Source organism: Peromyscus leucopus, chromosome 1 (genome assembly GCF_004664715.2).
Source record: "Peromyscus leucopus breed LL Stock chromosome 1, UCI_PerLeu_2.1, whole genome shotgun sequence".
NCBI classification, from domain to species: Eukaryota; Metazoa; Chordata; class Mammalia; order Rodentia; family Cricetidae; genus Peromyscus; species Peromyscus leucopus.
Window position 1 is genome coordinate 17,177,383 of NC_051063.1, and position 22,032 is coordinate 17,199,414.

Sequence of the window (22,032 nt, forward strand, 5' to 3'; positions counted from 1 at the left end):
CCATCTGCCAGTTCCAAATTTGCAGATCCAACCAATTGTGGGTTGTAAATATACAGAAGAACCAAACTGTGACTGGACCAAACATGTCCACGCCTGTTTTGTCATCCTTCATTAAACAATACAGTACAGCAGCCAGCTGACAACGCTCACACGTGTTAGTGCTGTGAGCCATGCACCCAGCAGTACATGCAGAGGACACAAGTATATGCTTTGTCATTGGATTTTGGGATCCTTGGGGAACCTAAAACCAAACTCCTGAAAACACCAAAGGATAGCTGTATTATAACTGCTTAAAGGAAGAAATTCAAAAGCATGAAAAGGAAGAAAGAAAAATAGCAAAAGGAAAAAGCAACTGCAGAAGCTTCAGAGTATGAACCATCCAAAGGCAAGTTTTTTCTTATTAAGCGGCTTCTGAGAAAAGCCCTTGTGTGTGCAGCACCAGTCAGTAGGAAAGCTGGCCACTGGCCACTCTTCGAGGCTTCCACACGACTGTTACAGCTGAGTCAACAGCCATGGACAGACTGACAGCAGGAAAGAATCTGTCCACAGGACTCATCAGCGAGTTCAGTTCTGACTAAGAACATTTCACTAGATCGTTAATTCTGCATTTGGCTCACATGAGCCAAATGCTGATTTTATAGCCATTCATTCAATTAGTTGTAAATCCCCTTCACAGGGTTAGGACTAGGGTGAAAGAAAGGGGCAGGAGGGGTGTGCAGACAAGTGTTGGGTTAGACTCTATCTTCGTTTAAAATTTGGATACCTTGTCAATCTAATTTTGCACTGAATTTGAATTTTTTAAATAAGTGCATTAAAACATTATTAATTTTAAGATTATTTTTATAGCACTTTAAACATCACACCCAAAAAGTTGAGGAAGAAGCAATATGGATGCTGACTTCTAGAATCCTAACCTCATGGGTTTGGGGAAGCTGTGCCCATAAGATTTGCTAAGCAGAAACTATATGAGGTCAAGGTTTTGGACTAGACTCTTGAACTAGAACTGATGGACCAGACTAAAACTCAACATGGGTCACTCATGCTCCGTGTCACTAAACCCAAACTAGGATGTCATCTGACCTTTTCGATCAGACAGAGGAATAACCACGAATCCAAACAAGACCAGCTTACATCAGCCCAATAACGAAGTTTTCCACTTTAAAAAGTGTGTGTGTGTGTGTGTGTTGTGTGTTGTTGTGTGTGTGTGTTCCTTCATGTACCATGTACTATATACCATGTGAATGGCTGGAGCCTACAGAGGCCAGAAGAGGGAGTTGGATCGCCTGGAACTGGAGTCACAAATGGCTGTGAGCTACCATGTGGGTGCTGGTGATAAAACCCCCATCCTCTGGAAGAGCAGCCAGGGCCCTTAAGCACTGAGCCATCTCTCCAGCCCCAAGTTCCCCTATTTAATCCTATAAAAACTGGCCAGTTTTCCAATTGTTTTCTCTCCTTCTTCCCACGTTACCAGGGAAGTAAGGTTGAAATGACAGATCCGCTTTTTTTTTACCTTAGTTTCTGGCTGCTTTGTTGTTGTTGTTTTGGTTGTTTGTGTTTCATTATGTTTATAAAACCACTTTCTTTTGCTCATTCCATGGAAGGCTTATTCTATCTTATGCAATGAAGTGTTGCTGGATTCTAGGATTGTAAAGTAAAACCAAGAAGTCTTTAAACTGAATTATAACTTTGTCCTTTGGCAGATTGACTAATGTTTTAAAGAGTGGTTTAAAAAATAATGATAGTGCTTTGGAACTGAAGAGGCAGGAGAGGTACCACAACAACCCTCCATGCCCTAGCTCTGCACTTCTGGCTGGGTGGCATCAGGATGCTGTTCCAAGGACCTTCCATGATCATAGACTAGAAGAGTCAATATTATGGATGGAAATAGTTATACTGCCAAAAGTAATCTACAGATTCACTGCAATCCTCAATATATTCGAACACCATTCTTCACAGAAATAGAAAAAAAAAAAAAAAGGTCTCAAAAGTCATATGGAGTGCTAGAGGGATGTCTCAGTGGTTAAGAGCACTGGCTGCTCTTCTAGAGGACTGGTGTTCAAAATGACCAGAACCCACATGTTGGCACACAACCATCTGTAACTCCAGTTCCAGGGGACCCAACACCATCTTCTGATACTAGGCATGCAAGTGTTGCATATACAGGCAAAACCCTATACACATAAAATGAAGTTATATGGAAGCAAAGACCCCAGATCACCAGAACAACCTAGCAAAAAACAATTAAGCCAAAGGTCTTACCATCTCTGATTTCTACAAATGTCTTTCTGGATATGGCTTATTTCATTTAACATAATAGTTTCTATGTCCACCCGTGTTTCAAGTGTCATGAATTCATATTTTTTGTGTGTCTGAAAAAAATCCCACTTTGTGTATGCACCACATTTTCTTTGTTTATTCATCTGTTGGTGGGTGTCTAGGCTAGTTGTTTGTTGGCTATCGATAATAAGGCAGAAGTAAACATGGATGCACACATATCTCTGTGAGGCGTTGGGTCTTTAAAGGGCAGGATCTTTATTACCTAGTATTGTCACTCTCATTACCTAGCACAGGTAGGCAGTGAAATGAAATGAAATAAAAAAAAATAAGCTGAAGGCATCCATTTTAGTGGACTATAGCCCTTATTATCTTACTGCTTCCTAAAATATATATTCATACGTTATAAAAAAACTTTGTAGATATTTAATTCTGTATGACTCCCAGTTTCTTAATAAAGAATATCTTCTACAGATATTGAGAGTTGTAAGGACTAAAGAGAAATTCAGGGACTATCTATGAATCCAAAGACATGCTCAGTACATAGAGAGTGCAAAGACAGAAAGATAGACTAACTCAACCCCTGCCTTTATTCTGAGAGCAAAAAGGTTTGTTGTCCTTAGGCTCATATGGTTGTCCTGCTCACATCCCTGAAGCGAGTAAATAGTACATTTCTACCTTCTTTTGCATGAAAGATTCCTGACTCACTTTCAAAACAAGACTATCAAGTTTATCAAAAGCATAAGCGACTCTGGACTTCGTCCAGGGAACACAAGGCAGTCGTGGGGACTCTGTGTGGGAGACTCTCACACAAGTTTTCAACTTCATCTCATTTAACTTGGAACCAAATAGAAAATTCTTCTGTTGTCCCAGGCCCCTGTGCTATTTCTAAAGAAGAAAAGATTGCTATAAAATTTTCTCAAATTAGACTTTACTTGGGGGGAGATGATATGCGCAGAAAAATCTAGAAGAAATAAAGCTCTTACATGGTTCTCTTAGTTACATCAGAACTCATGGTTAAGTTTCCAATCTCACAAGTAAATATTAAAATTTCTATTTCATGGCCTGAAGTGTAGTTTAGAGTTAGAACACTTGCTAAGATATTCAGGGTTCTGGAGTCAATCTCCAGAACTAAAATTAATAATCATAATTAGTATGTGAATAAAATAAAATGTTATCTTCTTCACAGAACTCAGATTGGAACAGGAAATCTATAATAAAAAACAGATAAGCTGCCTGGGGTCTCTGTGTCCTGTGTCAGCACACCTCATTTTCTACAACCCTAAAATAGCTGCTCAGAAGTTCAATTTACTTAACATAAAACAAGACTCAGATAGGAGAAATCACTCACATAAGAGACAGATGTTTTCATAAGTACTGTTGTTTCTACACTACACTTGTTAGGAGCCCATATCAAGCAACAGGGTGAGCCGAGAGACAGTGAGCACAGTGACTCTTCATCTTTGGAGACAGATCTAGGGTAAAATTCAGGACCCATCAGTTTCTTGCTCTGTGACTCTGGAGATGTTAAAAAAATCTCTAGTCTCCCATTTCTCCATCTATAAGGGCCATCTTCCTGATTGGGTCACTGTAAGAACTCAGTGAGCTGAAGCTTTAGTGTGGTGTCAGCCATGTAATAAGCCCTTAGTAAGAGTTTCAGAAGGTGGTTGTCAGGAAAGGCCCCTTTGGCTTTAGAGTTTGTTTGGAAACACTGAAATGAGAGGTAAGGGCAAAATTCAAAGGCATCATGTTCTGCTTGCATCCCAGGGCATCTTGATGGCAAACATGTGGCAACACATCTGGTGGCTGGTCACAGAGACTAAAAAAGAGACTGACCCTCTGAATCCCTACCACTCACTCTCCAGCCTTGCTCAGTGATTAAAATTGTGCTGAGTCTCCAACTCAGCAAGTCTTGGGCATGGCTACAGTTAACTGCACTTGTGATGGAGTGATGGATGAGAATAGTATCTATTCTTTTTTTTCATTTTCTTCAATAACAAGGCTAATATTATGCTCAGCACAAGATGGCTCATAAATGTGTCCAAACTTATTTTATGACAGGAACACATTCACAAAAGTACAAATGACTTCCAGACAACCTAAATGACAGATGGGGGAGGGGGTTAATTGAAGATGTAAACTATTTTTGCCTCCTTTCCTCTTCTGATAACATTTTATTGTGAGTAGCTGCCTCTATGGAAAGATAAGAAGCTGGAGAGATGTTAGGAGTAACGGGAAGCATTCTGAGCCATCCACTTCCAGCTCTTCCATGAATACATCACTCTCATCGACAGGCAAGAGGGCCATTTGAGCACGACAGATATTAAGGCAGCATTGATAATTATTGACATAGTCTTTTAACTGAAGTGGCCCAAAACTTGGGATTTATGCTTTAAGGCTATCATAATTTCCTTTTCAACTTAACACTCTTCAAAGCACATGCTAATGAGGCAGATAAGACCTAGTTTATGAGCCCAAGCTTGGAGTGAATCGTACCGCATGGCTGGATAGTGCCTCTTCGCTGCACGGCCAGAACCATTTCCCTCATGCTAGTCACTCTTCAGGACAGACTAAGGGTAGGCACCACAGTTTATGTCGAAAACAAGATGAAAATCTAACCTGCTCTACAGAACTCAGGATGTATTCATGTTTTTCATTTTGCCCGTGCAGCAAATGTGAGTTCAAGACGACACTGCCAAAGTTGACTCTCCCTCCCTCTCCCTCTCCCTCTCCTCTCCCTCTCCGTCTCTCTCTCTCTCTCTCTCTCTCTCTCTCTCTCTCTCTCTCTCTCTCACACACACACACACACACACACACACACACACACACACACACACACACACACACACACACACACACACACTTGGCTCACATATTTCTCATCAACAGTTGTGGAAAAAGGAAAATGATTCAGAAACAAAGATGTGATTTCCAACCCTTATCCCATTTTTTAAGGGTTTGTAATAGAACACAAAGCACTTCTTTCAATAAATTTTTTTCCTTAAAATTGTTTGTTGCAGGATCAAAACACATTTGCAAAAGCAAATCCTCTGGAATTTGACCCATATATATATGTTTGTATATATGTGTGTGTGTGTGTCTGTGTGTCTATGTGTATGTGTGTGTGTCTGTGTGTGTGCACAAACACATGTGTTTTTGCAAAGTTACAGAAATAGAATGCCCTAGAGGCTAAGGGAAGAAAAGCTCCTGAGTTGTAATTGTGAATTAGCTAGACTCAGTCCTAAGACACTGGCAAGCACACGAGCCGGCTTCTTGGGAAGCACAGCGTATTAAAGTCATCTCACCATAAACACAGCCCCAAACAACACTTCAGCTCTCCTTGGCAGCGAGGCAGAACATTTTCAAAGAAGGCATGGAAATTTCTCTAAGCATCTTGCTAAGTTATAGATCACCCTGGTGCACAGCAGCACAGCCATTCTGTGAGGAACAAAATAGGCACCGGCCTGTGTGTCTGGTAGGAGAGCCAGCTTGCAAGCATGCTGAGCTGAGTGTACTTTCAATTCCTCCTCAGTAAGACGAGATGAAGCTGGAGTTCAGGAGCATCCCGTAAAACTGCCAAAGCATGATAGGTCAGGCCATGAAGTTCCCCAGAGTTTTCTTCCAAGATTACGCTGAGGCCTCAGAAGTGAATCCTCCAAATGGCTCTAGGAGCAAGCTCTCATTTGTTATGGAAAAATAAAGCATATTTTCCTGCCTCTGCCGATGCTTCCTTCCCAAGGGCTTGTGACTGCATGGGATACATATTAGCTATAACTGAGAAACTGCAGGGAGAGTTAGGATGTGTAGCTTCACCAATATTTTTTCGAGGTTCTTCATGATCTCTAGAATGGCATGAAGTCTGTCAGTCTGCCTTCGCTGGTGCTGATCTCTGCAAGTGTAGGGGAGATGGTCTGGGACCCACAGAAGCTCAAGCCTTTGTAGCCAGTAGGGCTTGTGACTGGCAGCACTCTGTGTTGGCTTTATTTTAATTTCTGTAAAATTACTAATTGGTTACATTACCTTCAAGATGGTTGCAAAGGTCAGCGATAATGGCAATACCTGCGCTTGGCAGGCATCATTCAGTGCTGCTAGCTGTATGTCACAGACCCCAACTACCATGTGACTATGGCACGGGGGTCCCTTTCCACTTCCCACTGGGAATTAGAATATGTTCTGTCACTGAAATTCCCTTAGACCCAACCTTAGACCCAAATCAACCTCTGGCATCCTTTTGATTTGAACTCTGCTGAATCCTCTTTCTTTGCTAGGTCCTCCCCCCCCCCCCATCTACAAGTAAGCTCTGGTCTCCACTTCCTAAACAAAACACAACAACTGAAACTCTTCTCTAATATTCAAATCTTTTTGCTTAGAATTTTTCACCAAACAGGAGTAGGTTCCATTTAATATGGTCTGTTTGTGCCCTCAGCATTTCTCAGCATCCCTCAGCACCCCTCAGCATCCCTCAGCATCCCTCAGCATCCCTCAGCACCCCTCAGCACCCTCAGCATCCTCAGCATTCTTGGCCCCCTGTTGTTATCATCTAATCCAGTCTTCCTAGGTGAAGATGACATCCTGTCATCTGTGACCAAGAGTTTGGCTATTATTTGTATGCTTGGAGACTTTGCAGCCACTGTCTGTTCCAGACTGCAAATGACTTTCAGATTCCCCACCACCACCACCATTGGTTTCTGCAACTTTATTGAAGAGAAATAAATCAATCACTGGGAGAGCTATTAGCTGATCACTCGTCCATTGACAACTTGCATTGTCTATTCAGTGCTATATTAGATGGTATTAGAAGATAGAGCAATAGCTCCAAGTCTCCTAATAATTCAAATGAAAATTAAAAAATGTTTTGAGACCTTATTTTTGGATACAAAGGGTGTTTGACTCCCCGTTTCCATTCTCTGTAGAACAAGAGCAGGTCGTTCCTTTATTGACAGGCATCAAATACATCACCTTTTGTGTTCTGCTGATGTTCTTAATTTAATACCAATCTACCAGTCACATCAGTTATAAGCATATCACTTAACCTCAAATCTCTGACAGTGGAGGGCTTAAACAAGAATGAATGCTACTAGAATGATGCTGCTTCCTTTGATGTGAAGGGCGAGTATCCTTCCATCTCCCTCCCCCTCATATGGTCTTTTCAGCATGTTAGAGTAATGAGTTTAGTACCATAACCAAGTTAGAGGGAAGACATTGGCTGTATAATACACATGCTCCAGTTTTTTTTTTTTTTAAATTAAATTCCGAATCTTGGGCAATTGTTCTCTGGTAACTATTTTACAGTTCCTTAAAGCAGTTATTGTCCAAAAAACTTAAGTCTTCTCTGATGAGCATGTGACTGAATGGAAGGAGGTAAACAAAAAAAAATAAAATTAAGATGAGATTTGATAGGAGAGCAGATGGATAAGGAAATCAAAAAAGGAACAGTAATTTAAAGTTATTCCAGCCACCATGCAGGATCTGACTTTGGGGTAGCATCACATGACATACTTCTGAGTTCATTCCCAAGATATTCTGCTGTGCAATCTCTCAACTAGGGGGTCATCTGGGTGTTCATAGCAGTGAACAAGTGGATAAAAGAACTTTAGAAATGCTAAATCAGGAGACCACTGTGATCTTAGAATATCAAGACAAATGTTGCAATTGCTGTTAATATTTGGATGATAAATATTAGTTGTAAGTGCAACCTTAGGTGGTTGAAGTGGTAATCTGTAGGAAAATGAATTGTCAAAAAAATATACCAGATTGATATGGGCTGTTATTGGGTCCCATAATAGTGGCTTGTCAATGAAACATATCATCTCCAGTTTGGACTTATAGAATTGTGCTGGAGGATCTCAGGACAAATCACCAAGTTCCTTATTAGTCTGTTTCAGCACCATAGTCTGTGCTTTTCTCTCGGTACTCATTATCCCGATGAGTACTCAAAGGTTGGGCCAAAACTCCCTATTATCCTGGCAGTGAGGAAGGATTTGTCTCTTCTCACTCTGGCTCTGCCAGACCCAGGTATAGAGGAGGCAGATGTTGCAAGAAACGCCCTGCAGGCTAACTGGAGTGGAGTAACTATAGATCATAACATCAAACACCTGCTAGAGATCCCCACTTGGATCTTTCCCGAGCAGCTTAGAAGATATGGTTTTCTTTCCTATCCTAAATATGAGGTTCCTCTTGAATTTGTTCCAAATCTTAGTACCACCTTCCCAAACTAGAAATCTGAGGGTCACTTTCCTTGACTTGTTCCTGGCATCCGAGGACTCATCCAACACTGCCGATTAAATCCACTTTGTAGTATTTTACTTATTCCTTCCTGTTCACACACAAATCTCCTGTCCCGGTATTACCTTGTGGATTACTGAACAGTCCTCAGCTAGTGTCCCTGTTTTAAGATCCCCCTACACAGAGTAGTCTCATAGCTGCTGAACAAACAGGTCCAGCAGTGGAGTAACCAATCTCTATTGGAAAGGTCATATAAGTAGTTCTTCTAGTAAGATCTGGCATCGTGTTATTCCCACTCAAATATAGCCCTCTGGAGAGTTTAGTGGTGTTGGGAGCTGACTGATTCCCTTCAAACAAGTTCCTTTCTGCTCTACTTAAATAGCCATTTTGTTACTTGTGACGATAGTCTGTGATTATACACAGTTCCTTCTAATCTCTCCCGTAAATTATAGATACTTGTTTAGTCCCATTGCTCTATGACTGCCGCCAAGGACAGGACCTATGTCTATGAATTCCACACACATGTACCCAAAGCAATGCATCCTCCACTTACTAGCATAGCTCCCAATGGGCACTCAAAAACTTGCTGATAGGATAAATATTCTTTAACAGCCCTTTCCTATAGAACAAAGGATTCATTCATTACTCTATGGGTCTCTGGCATTACACTGCTTGATTATTTTTTTTATCTCATTCTTAGCCTCAGAGTCCCTCAAGGACATAAAACAGGGAAACCAGGCATTCCAGCAGATTTTACTGACCGCACACTCTATCCTCTGGTTTCCCCAGCTGCCACATCCCTGCATAGGAAATCCCTCCCTGGAGCAGAAGAATATCCATCTCTGCTTCTCCCCATCAAAATGGGCACTACTGACACCTCACACGTGAATTCCTTAGAAACACTATTTCCAACAGCTTGTACAAAGCCTAATAATCTTTGGCTAAAAGCAACTTCTCAGAGTCGGCAGGAGTGCTCTCCAGCCCGCACTGTGCTTGTTTATAATGGCGGAGGGTCAAGGCACTTAGGAGCCTTGATGGGGAATAGCCCTAGAGCTATTTGTCCACTGGCATGTCACAGACCAGGCATGGCTGAGATAAGCTGGATGCTGCTTCATCGTGACATCTGTAAATTACAATGTGAGCTTCTAAACTCTTTGAATTCATCCAGTAGGAAGGACTACTAAACCCTTTCACTACGAGGAAAAACGTTGAGGGTTTTTATTTTTCTGTCTACTCTCAAAAGGACATTAGATTAGGTGCAGGGTGTTTGCTAATGCCATCTACTCTCCATCAAGCCTCTGATAGATGAAGGGGTGGAGACTCCAATAGGAGACACTAATAAGATTTCACAGGATGGAAAGTGGAGAGCTGTGTAAAGGGAGGGAAGAGAAATGCCCCATTCATCTGAGATGGTGGTGGAATGCTGTGGTGGTATTGTGTTCCCCAAAATATTGTGCACCCTAATAAACTTATCTGGGGTCAGAGAACAGAACAGCCACTAGATACAGAGGCTAGAAAATGGTGGCACTCACACCTTTAATCCTAGCATTCCAGAGGCAGAATTCCCTCTGGATCTCTGTGAGTTCAAGGATACAGCCAAGCATGGTGACTCACACCTTTAATTTCAGAAAGTGAGCCTTTAATCCCAGGGAGTGATGGCAGAAAGTAGAAAGGTATATAAGGCATGAAGACCAAGAACTAGAAGCTTTTGGCTGGTTAAGCTTTTAGGCTTTTGAGCAACAAACAGTTCAGCTGAGATCCATTCGGATGAGGACACAGAGGCTTCCAGTCTGAGGAAACAGGATCAGCTGAGGAATTCGCAAGGTGAGGTGGCTGTGGCTTGTTCTGCTTCTCTGATCTTCCAGCATTCACCCCAATAACTGGCACTGGGTTTGTTTTTATTAATAAGACCTTCTAACAATTTGTGCTACAGAATGTTTTATGAGCAACTGGGCTTTAAAACATCTTTTTTTTTTTTTTTTTTTTTTTTTTGTTTTTTCTAACTCATTGTACAGCTGCTGAATCAAAGATGCCTGCTCTGCTCCGATGTATTAAATTGTGCCACCGGGCTTTAAAACATCTTATAGCATTTGCATTAGTCAGTTTTGCAGTACTACAATGAAATGCCAGAGGCAACTAATTTTACATATAAGAAAAGAATCATGCAGCTTGTGGTTTCTGAAGCTTCAAGATCAAGATTAGGTAGCCCCATCATGTGATCTCTTGATAGCAACATATCATGGTGGGAGGGCACAGAAGAGCAAAACCGTCCCATCTGGAACTGACACAGTAAGAGAAAGGACAGGCAGGGTCCTACAGTCCTTCCAAGGACATGTCCCCAGCACCTAAGGACTTCCTGTAGCTGTAGTTTCCTCCAGTCCTGCCCAGCACCATGGACCCTGCAACCACTTATAAAATAATCACCCAGAAACTTACATTAATTAAACTGCTGGGCCATTAGCTCAGGCCTACCATTGACTAGCTCTTACACTTAACTCAGCCCATTTCTGTTAATCTATATATTGCCACGTGTTCCGTGGCTTTACCTGTTTCCTTTACATGTTGCTCCCTGAACGGCAGGCTGGTGTCTCCCCCCAGCTCCCACCTCCCAGCCTCTCTTCTCTGTTTGTCCCACCTATCCTATACTTCCTGCCTGGCTACTGGCCAATCAGTGTTTTATTGATCAATCAATCATAGCAACATATATTCACAACATACAAGACATCCCACAGCAGTTTCCCATGTTTCAACACACTCACCCAATTCTGTACACTAGGGACCAAGCCTTTATAACATACAGACCCTTGAGTTGGTATAATTAAATAATTGTGGGATAATCTTTTTTGTGCACTGTGAAGATGTATTGCTATGACTGATTTAATAAAAAGCTGAATGTCCAATAGCTAGGCAGGAGAAGTTAGGTGGGACTTCCAGGCAGAGAGAGGAACTGGGCATGAGAATCTGGAGCTGCAAGAGATGTCAGTGAGACACAGAGGAAGCTGGATGTACATTATGAAGGAGAGGTAAAAAGCCATGTGGCAGAATGTAGATTAATAGAAAATGGTTAATTTAAATTATAAGAGCTAGTTGGGAACAAGCCTAAGCTAAAGGCCAAGCTTTCATAATTAATAAGAAGTCTCTGTGTCATTATTGGGGAGCTGGTGGTCCCAAAGAAAGTCAGACAAGAAAGTCCAACTACATTAAATAATTAAATCATACTCTAGCCATGGCAGCATTTAAAATAGGCAAGAGTAGGAGAAGAGAATAGTAAGGCAGCTGCAGAGAACACTGCAATCAGAGGCAGAGACGAAAGAATAAGGCTGTGTTAAGCGTGTACTAGGAATCAATAGGAGAGGAAGGTCGAAATATAATTTGTAGCAGATCATGAATGCTGTGGATGTTGAGACTGTGAATGCTGAGATAGGAACTTTGGAGACAGATGACAATCATTTCTAATGAGTTTGTGTCTCTTCTTTGCTGACCTGAAGGGGCTATAGAATGGCAGTCATCCCCACGCCCAGTTCTCAACCACAGATGTGTGTCAGTCTGTCAATCAGTCAGTCTGTCAGCCAGCCAGTCAGTTTATCTAACAATGTGAAATCTGGGCCTGTTGCTGGCCACATAAATCAGAATCCTCTGGGGTAGGAACTGGACATGACTACTTTAAAGGAAATGTTCAGACGCTTTCCAACAAGTGTTGAGAACGAATGTCCAGGTGAAATGAGCTGGGGAGGCATTCGGGACAGAAATTTCAGACACACTAAAGTTTCTTGCCCTTAAATAACTTGTTTGTATATCACTAGCAATGTGTTCTTCAGTATGCAACAGTACTACATCTTCTAGTTGATAGTCAAAGACATCAAGACTCCAGATCATAGTGAATGCATCTTTGGATATATTTGATTGGGTAAGCATATGAAAAAAGTTGAGGAAGAGTATTAGAAAAATTGACAGGTGTGAAAATCAGGGTTAATCATCTGGAATGCCCAGGAAGAGTTCATTACCTGCCGACTCTACGTATTGAAATGTCCAAACCTCTATCAGCATAGCTGGATCTCACTCAAATTCTTGAAAATCAAGTTTGTTATATAAGATAAAAATAGGGCCAGACTTCAGGTGACCTAATAAAAGAAACACTGATATTTAAGGATAAGGATTTATGAATCAGGACTTTAGGGTTGGAGAGGTGGCACAGAGGATAAGAGCAATAGCTGCTCTTCAGGAGCACCTGGGTTTGATTCCCAGCACCCACATGGTGGCTCACAACCACTTGTAACTCCAGTGCTAGGGGATCTGTCTCCCTCTTTTGGCCATAAGATCTTCATCCACAGGATGCAATGATATACATGCAGACAAAAAATCCATGCACATACAATTAAAACAAAAAAATCTTGTTAAAAACAAAAATAGGACCTCCTCCTTCTCCCTCTACCTCCTTCTGCTTTTGTTGAGATACATACTCCTGGACCTTGTGCTATATCTCAGGCCAGCCTTGAACTTTCAGTCTCCAAGTTCCTGAGTGCTGAGATAAACCATCACACTCAGAAAGAGCCAAAACTTTTGTTGAATATTATATCCCAACACACAACTTACAAAACACGGTCATTGTAGGTTAAAAAACTTGAGGATGGCAAAGCAAACATAAAGTCCCATGACAACATTCTGTGACCTTGGCTGACGTCTGTAATTAAGAGAAGGAAAACATCCTAAAAATTCCCAGACATCTCTAGGGGAGAGGTCCAGGATCCAGAGAACAGCTCCCAGTCAACACTCTAATCTGAGGGGAGGAACTCAGCCTGGACATTGGCCTAGAGGGAGGCTGACCATATTGAGAATGTCTATCCATAAGCCAGGCAGGCAGGCAGAAGCTGTCCAGGCTAAATCCCAAAAGGAGTACTCAGGAAGGGCATCTCCTAAGCAGGCTGACAGATAGGAAGGTCGAGGGTAGAAGGCTACTTGAAGCCAAGGAGTGAATATCAGCACACTGGGAATCTTGTGGAGATACTAACATCACCAGTAAGAAGAACCAGTTAAGGCTGAGGCCCCAGCTCTGTGAGACAGACAAATGGAGAACAGCCGGAGGTGGGAAGAAGAGTAAGGGGCAGGGAGCGAATGATGAGTTGTAAAGAAAAAGAAGATGTGAACTGCTGAAAAAGATGACATCCTAAGTGAGAGATGCAGTCTCGTTTCTTTACACACACACACACACACACACACACACACACACACACACACACACACACACACGATGGAGCTCACAGGGTCTTACCACAGAACAGTGATAAGAAGGTTCGCCCTCTCGCTGTAATGAAGAGGAAATGGCAAAGCTACAAGCAGAAGACAGTTACAGCGTCTGTCACCCCTTTCACATCCCAGACGCTGTATTGGAAGACTGAGTCAGAAGAATGAATGTTTATATATAATGTGTGTAGTGTTGCTGAGAAACAAATCTTGTAATAGTGTGAGAATCAGGTTATGTGTATCATACGGTGGTCATTATGTGTTAGTGTGTCAGTGTGAATAATCTTCACAAAAATCATAAAAAGTAGGTATTTTTTTATTCCTGCTTTCTTTGTCATTTTATTTTATGTGTAGGTGTTTTGCCTGCACAGATGTCTGTGCACCACATGTGTGCAGTTCCCATAGAGGACAGAAGAGGGCATCAGGTCTCCTGGAATTGCAGTTATAGAGGGTTGTAAGCTGCCATGTGGGTTCTAGTAATTAAACCCAGGGACTGGTGCTCTTAAGCCACCAAGCCAACTCTCCAGCCCCTTCATAACTCTTTTGAGGTCTAGAGAGAAAAATAATGAACACTACTATGCAGGATAGTTTTATGTCAACTTGACACAAGCTGAAGTCACCTGAGGGGAGGAAACCTCAGTTAAGAAAATGCCTACATAAGATCAGGCTGCAGGCAAGCCTGTACGGCATTTTCTTAATTAATTATTAATAAGTGAGGGCCTAGCCCATTGTAGGTAGTGTCATTCCTGGGCTTGTGGTCCTGGGTTCTATAAGAAAGCAGGCCAAGCAAGCCATGGCGAGCAAACCAGTAAGCAGCACCCTCCATGGTCTCCACATGAGCTCCTGCCTCCAGGCTCCTGCCCTGCTTGAGTTTCTCTCCTGACTTCCTCCAATGATGAACTATGATCTGGAAGTGTAAGCCAAATAAACCTTTTCTTCCCCAACTTGCTTTTGGTCATGGTGTTTCATGGCAGCAACAGAAACTCTAACTAAGACAACTACCCTTGAAGGAACAGTGCCTGGTTCTAATACAAGCTGGCCGTCTTGGTTTCTAACAGCCTGTTCAAGCTGCTTCTCATGATAAGGAACTGACTTGGAAGGTGAAGGAAAGACAGCAGAAGGGGGGAAAAGGCACAAGGGTGCTTCCATGGCCAGATGCTGGATTCATTCATTCAACTACCTATTGAGTCCCAATTATGCACCAAGTTTTTTCCTACGTGCTGAAGACTGCATGCAGGTCTTACAAATTGGAGAGAATATATCTTTATAATACATAAAATGTCATTCTCTATGGATGTGATAGGCCCCAAACATTACATTTAGGAATCTGCATTCTTCCACATGTTAAACATCCGACTGGATCTCGGATGATGTGTTACCAACACTGTGAGACTTGGAAGCCAGGGCTCACTGTTCACCAGCTATGCAGAGGAAAGGAATGCTATTGAGCAGATGAGACAGGGTCCTGCCCCAGGGTCGTCATGGACCTTGTACCCAACTATGAGTGTTAGCCTGTCTGGACTACAGTGTGAAAAGCAGACAGCCTGCACTGGACACCCTTTGCAGTCCAGCTCTGACACCATATGCAGAGCCTGAGCAGGACCCAAACTGCTCAAGCCTAGAACACAGAGTCGTGCTCAAACTGGCAGCCGCAACACCAGAGAAACTCCAAAGAGCTGCATCTGATGCAAATTTCTGCAGTCAGTGTCTTTTTGAGAGTCATCTAAGGAACATTCTAGATTGTTCTGACTTCAAGCCTCTATCCAGCAGGGTTGTGGGTGAGTAGAGCTTCTGCTGGGAAAGCTGTACTAAAATGGTCAATAGGGGTAACACCAATGGGGACCAATGGGATCCAGGCAGGACCAATGAGGACAAGATCTTCTTTGACAACTTGGTGATGTCTGGGTGGGATGCTACAGCAGCCTTCCAAGGTCAGCACAGTGAAGGGAAAATGGCTCCCTCTTCCATAAAGGCCCATTGGGATCCTTGCCAGATTTTGGGTCCAGCTGGGCCTCAAGAAGAATCAGGCAGGATTTATCACTATTAATAATAACTGGCACATGACTGTGTGCAGAACTGAAACTCAGATGGCCAGTGGGAGGAGTATCCTTAAAAGACAAGGAAAGAGTCTGGGTGTAGGAAAGAGATGAGAGAGAGAGAGAGAGAGAGAGAGAGAGAGAGAGAGAGAGAGAGAGAGAGAGAGAGAGAGAGAAGCATGCATATCATTGAGGTATTAATACACTCTACTGTGTCCCCTACCCTGACCCTGGTTATGCTTTCTCAGCTTCCATATTGTTGTTCACTCTGAGGTACAAAAGCCACCCATCTGTTTCTTAAATGTCTCCCTCTTTGGACACTATCAAGGAAACATGAAGTAGATCTTCCTTATAAATACTTTGAATGTCCTTTTTACTTTCTCCACTGAAGTAAAAGAATAGTACCTGTGTTGAGTATTGTCCTTCCTCCCAGTGCTCAGCCTGTGGCTTCTTAGAGAGTGAAGGTTAAGATACCCAGCCCAAACCAAGACCAAAGCCCACTCAATTACTAGTCTGAACTGTGAGGCCAACTGTCTGTTCTCCAAGAAGCCTCAGCCAAAGGGCTTCTGCCTTTATGGGTATCAGAAGGGGAGTGGGGAACAGTCTCAATTTTAGCTGAGGATTGTTGCTTAAATGGGATCCAGAATTCCCCTCGTGAGGGATGAATAAAGGTAATTTTGTTAAAGATAAATGAATGAAGAAGTTTTTACAGTATAAAATGGGTCTCTTATTTCCTAAGATTGAATTCAAACCTAAGATTTCAGAGCAAGTTCCAATTTGAGTTTGACATAATGTCACCTATGTCGACAAGGTAGGGAATATATATATATATATATGACCATGAACCAGGTAATAAGAAGTGCATAGAGATCCAACACTCAGATAAACCAAGAAATGGGCCTCACATAGTTTTGTAGGGGCTATGTGGCTTGAGGGTGCTCATCAACTATTCCAAGACCTGACTTTCTTTTAGGAAATTCTAATTTACAGATGGATTTCTGGAATTAACCTTTCACTGGACATTGGCATTGCTCTCTCCACTATAGGTTAACTTACTGACCAAGGACATATAAGAAGTGCTATTTGTGTTGCAAGGACTTGTGGGTAAAAGTCTGTGACATTCACAGCTTTCTTGGTGGATGCAGCACACAGAGGCGTCTGGAATCTCTTTCAAAGAGTTTCTGCAATAAAGTGGAGGCTTTCAAACAGCCTCCCAAATTTTAGCCTGGGACCATTTTATTACTTTAATTTCCCAAACTAGAGTAAGGGGAATTCTCCACGCTCACTCCTTACAGGCAAGTGCAGCAGCTGGCACACATCTGCCTTGTTGCCCCAGTGTCTACAGTGGGCAGTTATGTCTACGTTCCAGCCTTTGAAACTTTGATGGAAGCCTAACTTGCCTGCTCTACCCTGGAGTCATCAGAATAGGACAAATTAATGTCATCCAGCCAAGCCAATGGTCCTAGCCTCCAGCCAGAAAGCAGTGGCCACATGAAAGAAAGCAGAAGAGCCGCAGTGCCTTTATTATATGATTAAAGTGTAATCACCTTTTCCTATAGGCATCTTCTGTTTTCCCTGGAGGAGGCTGTTTAACAGCTACATTGGTGCAGAGATGCCAGCCCAGTGCAGCACTTCCTGCCAGCCGGGGAGGGTCCTGTGCTCAGCAGGCAGCGGCATGCTCACCCATGAGCAGTCTGGATGGGAGAATTCTGGATGGGAGGCAGTTTTGATCTGATAGAGGCCATAGAGAGCACTTCAGGACTCAGACTCCTGGATGTGAGAAAGACATCCATTTCTTTTTTTTCCTAGGGCCACAGCAGCCTGACCCAAGTGATCTTAGGACACAATATTCTGGGAGCTGTTCACTCTCAGGTTGATGTGAGTGGTTCATTTTGATCCTGGTTTTACTTGGGACTAACAGCACAGGTATAGGTATACAGGTGTGTGTGTGTGTGTGTGTGTGTGTGTGTGTGTGTGTGTGTGTGTGTGTGTGTGTGTACACGGTGATAGTCAGGGATTCCCAAAGTATGGCTCCCAGATCAGTAGAAGCAGCAGTGGTACTAGTATCTTGGAACTTGTGAGGAATTCTCAGACCTCAATCCAGACCACTGAATCAGACTCTCAAGAAGGGAAAGGAAATGGTTGGAACATGCCCGCCAGGTCATCCTGATACCTTCTTAAAGAAACTTTGAGAAGCCTTGCAAACTAGAGAACAATGCTCCCAAAGCTACTGCAACACAACACAAGCAGAGTCATCTTTCCAACACAGCTAGAGCAGAGAACAGAACGGGAATGATAAACTTGAAGTCTTCCCTAAAGCCACCGGCAGGGCAGGGAGCCTTTCAGCAAGTTGATCTTTCTCATGTATGTCTAATTAAACTGCACTCAGGACCTGGCAAGTGTTGGAGACAAAGATAATTACTGACCTAGCACCTTCTGGTTTCTTCCTCTAGCGGAACAGATCAGTGCTGGTCACTCAGTCAACCACGTGACTCTCCGAAGGCTCAGATTCTCACGCCAGTGCTATTATCAGCCACCTGTGTGGGTCAGGGAAGCTCATGCCAGCCAGGTTCCCAAAGACTCGCGGATGGGCAGGGAGAGCTGTGGTGACATCCTAAGCGAGGGTCCTGTTCCAGAGAGCCAGGCTGGATGACTTGAACTTGAGGACAACTGAGTTGGGAGGAAGGTCAGCTGGCGTCCTTTCTGGCGGCTTGTCTTTTAAAGGAGTCTACCCCAAGCCCACATAAATGATCTAGAGTATCAAGCTTCAAAATGATGGCAACAGGAGCAGAGAAAGGGGGGGAGGGACAGCAGTGCCTGCCATTGAAATGCTTTTTTTTTTTTTACTGTGAAAAGCGGGTAAGAAGACACATCAAACTTCTTTTCATTTAAATTTTGTCCCAGGAACCCAAGCAGTGCAGAGTCCTGAGACTATGGCCAACTGGCCCCAGCCCAATGGCTTCAGATACTCTGTGTTGGAGTTAACTCGATTGTCCAGTGCCGAATTAGACACGGGATGGTAACGGATGAATCAGAGGCAAAACTGCTGTGGGAGTGGACCTAAGCTGGAGGTCTTAGAACTGAGGACCCTCACAGCAGCGTGGAAACATTTCTGCAAAGCTTCCTGAGAAAGATCCCGATCCCATCGAGTTTCTCAGCTCAGGCACGTGCCTGCTGAGGACCAGCCAGGCTATCTGCCTGCAGGGGGCACAGGGCTAGTGGTGACAGTCATTAGCATTACTACCCCCCCCCCACACACACACACTTTGTTTCTTTCAATGGGGTAGGTATGCTGCTGTGGGTAGGAGTGCATGCTCAGAGCCAGGTACACAGCCCGTTCCTTCCTCATGGTTTTCCTGGCTGCTCCTTGCTGCAGGAGTGGTTGGAAGGAGGCTTCATGACTCACAGTTTTCCTCCCAAAGGGAACTAACTCCAAGATAACTTTACTTCCGGGGGCGCGCGAGGTGGGGGGGGGGAGGGCAAGCCATGAAGAAAGTTCACCTCGGGCACCTTTCCCTGGAGCCCCCTTACCTTCCTCATTTAGAATCCAAGGCAGAAATGCAAACACCGAGTCAAAGCCACAAGTGCCCTCTTCAAAGGCACAGGAGCCAGCGGGCAGGTCCAGGGCACTGGCAAGCTGCAAGGCTGCGGGCACAAAGGGACTTTCAGTTTGGGTTTCTGCCTGGCAGCATTGCACCAGCCCTGGGGTACCTGGTGAAGGTTGGGGAGGCGTGCGGGAAGGAGGGAGAGAAGGATGCATGTGCTCTCTCAACACTCCAGGGACACTCCTCTGTGCAACTCCATGCCCACCCTCATCCCAAGCTTGACCAGGGCAGGGAGCTTGGTGGCTACGAATGATCCAGAAGAGTCGTTGGATGACTGAGCCAACACTGGGAGCCCCACCCTGCCAGCCTGAGTAGAAGAGAGTTTCCAGGACGCCCGGGGGAGGGGGGGGTCCTCCCTGTCAGTTCTTACCTTGCACTCCCAGCAGGATTCCCCTTAGCAGCATAGTTGCACACTTCAGGCAGGGAGCCCCGAGAGGGCTGCTGGCTCACTACGACCCGCTGCTCCGAGGGAAGGGAGAGAGAGAGGCAGGGAGCTGGGGACCCGCGGGAGATGCCACAGGCTGAGCAGCTAGCTGCTCAACTTCGTAGAGCCCGCGGAGCCGCAAGCCAAGACGCCTGTGTGCAGAGCGCGCTGCGCAGGGCTGCAGCACTCGGCCACTTGTAGCCCAGCTGGGCGCGGGACGACCGCCGCCGGGCTGGACAGGGAGGAGACAACTGCACACTTGGGAAGGGCTAGCCACCACTGCGGGGGGAGAGGAGAGGTCAGCACTCGGTGCGTCCAGAATTTTAAAGCTGGGGACCAGACCTCTTGCACACACTTGGAAGGGGCTGTCCCTCTGCTGGGTTGCCACCAGAGGCTCCTGCCCCGCCCATTCGCGGTGGGAAACAGCTTATTTCAGGGGACAGCCTTCCCCCACCACATCTAGCTTGTCAATCTCTCGGGACGGATCCTAATTTTAACCACTTTTCCTCAGATTGGAAAGGGATGGAATTCTGCTAGGGCTTTCTAGAGGAAATTTTGGATGTGGTGGGGGTGGGGAGTGGGATAAGCTTCAATTTCAGAAGGTTCAGACTTAATGGCCCAGAGTTGTTAACCCTGGAATAGCACCCCACCATTTCTAGCCAGAGGAATGTCTGGCATGCTTGGTGCTCAGCATTCCCTGGTCCAGTGAAATGGGGGGCATTCCTCTTCTCCAAACAGCCATCATAGTGTAGGGTTGGGGGGGTCACTTCCTTGAGATCTATTTATTACAAGTTTGAGCCTAAACAAGTCTCCAACAATGTCCTCACCCAGTACATGAGGTTTTTCTGCTCCTTAATCTTCTTTGTAAATTTGTGCAAGCAATTAATTCTGTGACTGGAGTGGGGTTTGGTTTTTTTGTTGGTTTTTTTTGTTTGTTTGTTTGTTTGTTTGGTTTTTTTTTTTTTTTTTTTTGGATTGTTTTTGTTTTTTATCCCTCGGAGAGGTCCATGCTTGAGTCCCTGATCCAGTACTTCTGGAATGGGACTCATGATTCTGAACGTTTCTAATCAACTTCCAGCTGTGGCTGGCCTGGAACCACCAAGGGCCACTGGTCTAAAACATTCCTGCTCATCTGTCAAAGCTCTGCTCAGTTGGACTTCTCAAGGCCGTTTTCCCTGTCTTCCACCAGCCGCTGTCTCCTCCAGTCTGGATGCCCTCTCTCCCTGACCCGTGACACTAGGATACCAAAGCTCTTTGCTTAGAGTCTCCTGCATCCTTCCCTTCAGTGCCGTACCCAGCCCCACTGACTTAAATGTCACCGTTGGTTGACGACTTTCAAACTTACCCTAGCCCCAGCAGCTCAGCATGGAGGGCTCATGTCTCACTGTCACCTCCGTTTCCATTTGGATGCTTGTGAGTTGTCTAGTACTTAACAGGTCACAAAGACAGTGGTTCACATTCTCTAACTTCCTCTTCCACATCTAAGTTAACGGTTTCCACTTGCTGGGGACAGGAAAACTGCAGTCAAGAGTCACGTCTGACTGTTCTCCTCCTGCCAAGACCATGCCAAATCTTGCCTATTCAGAACAGACACCACACCAGCTGCCGACCTGCTCCATGTTCATAGTCAGGCCCTGACTAATCCATGATGGCATTTTTATCAGCTTGGGACACCACAGTGGCCTCCTGATCCTGATCTTCCCACTTCTGCCTTGCCCACCACATTTACTTCTTAATAGAGTCCTTAGGGCTTCCCTTTAACACAGAAATAGGCCCATGCCACTCTTTGCTCTAGACCCAACAACTTCCCACATCATTTACCAAAATCCAAAATTTTTGCAGAAGTCCTACCAAACCTCTTCTCATCCTCTTACTCCTCAGTCCTCAACAGCTTGACTTGCTTCCCTCCTGCCAAATAGTCCAGCTGTGTCCTCTCAGCTGGACTAGCCATTCCCACTGTTCAAAATGCTCTTCCTCAAAGACACTTTGCTGCCTGGTTAGGTCTGGTGTCTGACTCTGGTGTCACTTTAGTTGTGGAAAATCTAATAGCCATCTCCTTAATTTGGAAAAGTGTCTGGGATCCTGTAGGAGGAGATTTTCATCGGGACCTCTGGCTCCCAAATAACCACATGGAGACTTCTTGTTAATTATAAAAGATCACTCAATAGCTTAGGCTTGTTTTTAGCCAGCTCTTGTAACTTAAATTAACCCATTTCTATTAATCTAT

The 22,032-nt window shown here is 44.2% G+C and overlaps 1 protein-coding gene across 1 annotated transcript in view; it reads right to left on the minus strand.

Annotated features, from left to right (window-relative positions):
* LOC114710946 (MAM domain-containing protein 2) overlaps positions 1-20,159 on the minus strand; it is a 160,078-nt gene extending 139,919 nt beyond the window's left edge. The window contains exons 1-2 of the mRNA XM_037202271.1: positions 19,752-20,159; positions 19,308-19,421 (exon numbers count right to left, since the gene is read on the minus strand). Coding sequence (XP_037058166.1) covers positions 19,308-19,421; positions 19,752-19,785 — 148 coding nt within the window. The 5' untranslated portion in view covers positions 19,786-20,159. The remainder of the gene's footprint in view (positions 1-19,307; positions 19,422-19,751) is intronic.
* Positions 20,160-22,032: the final 1,873 nt, after the last annotated feature.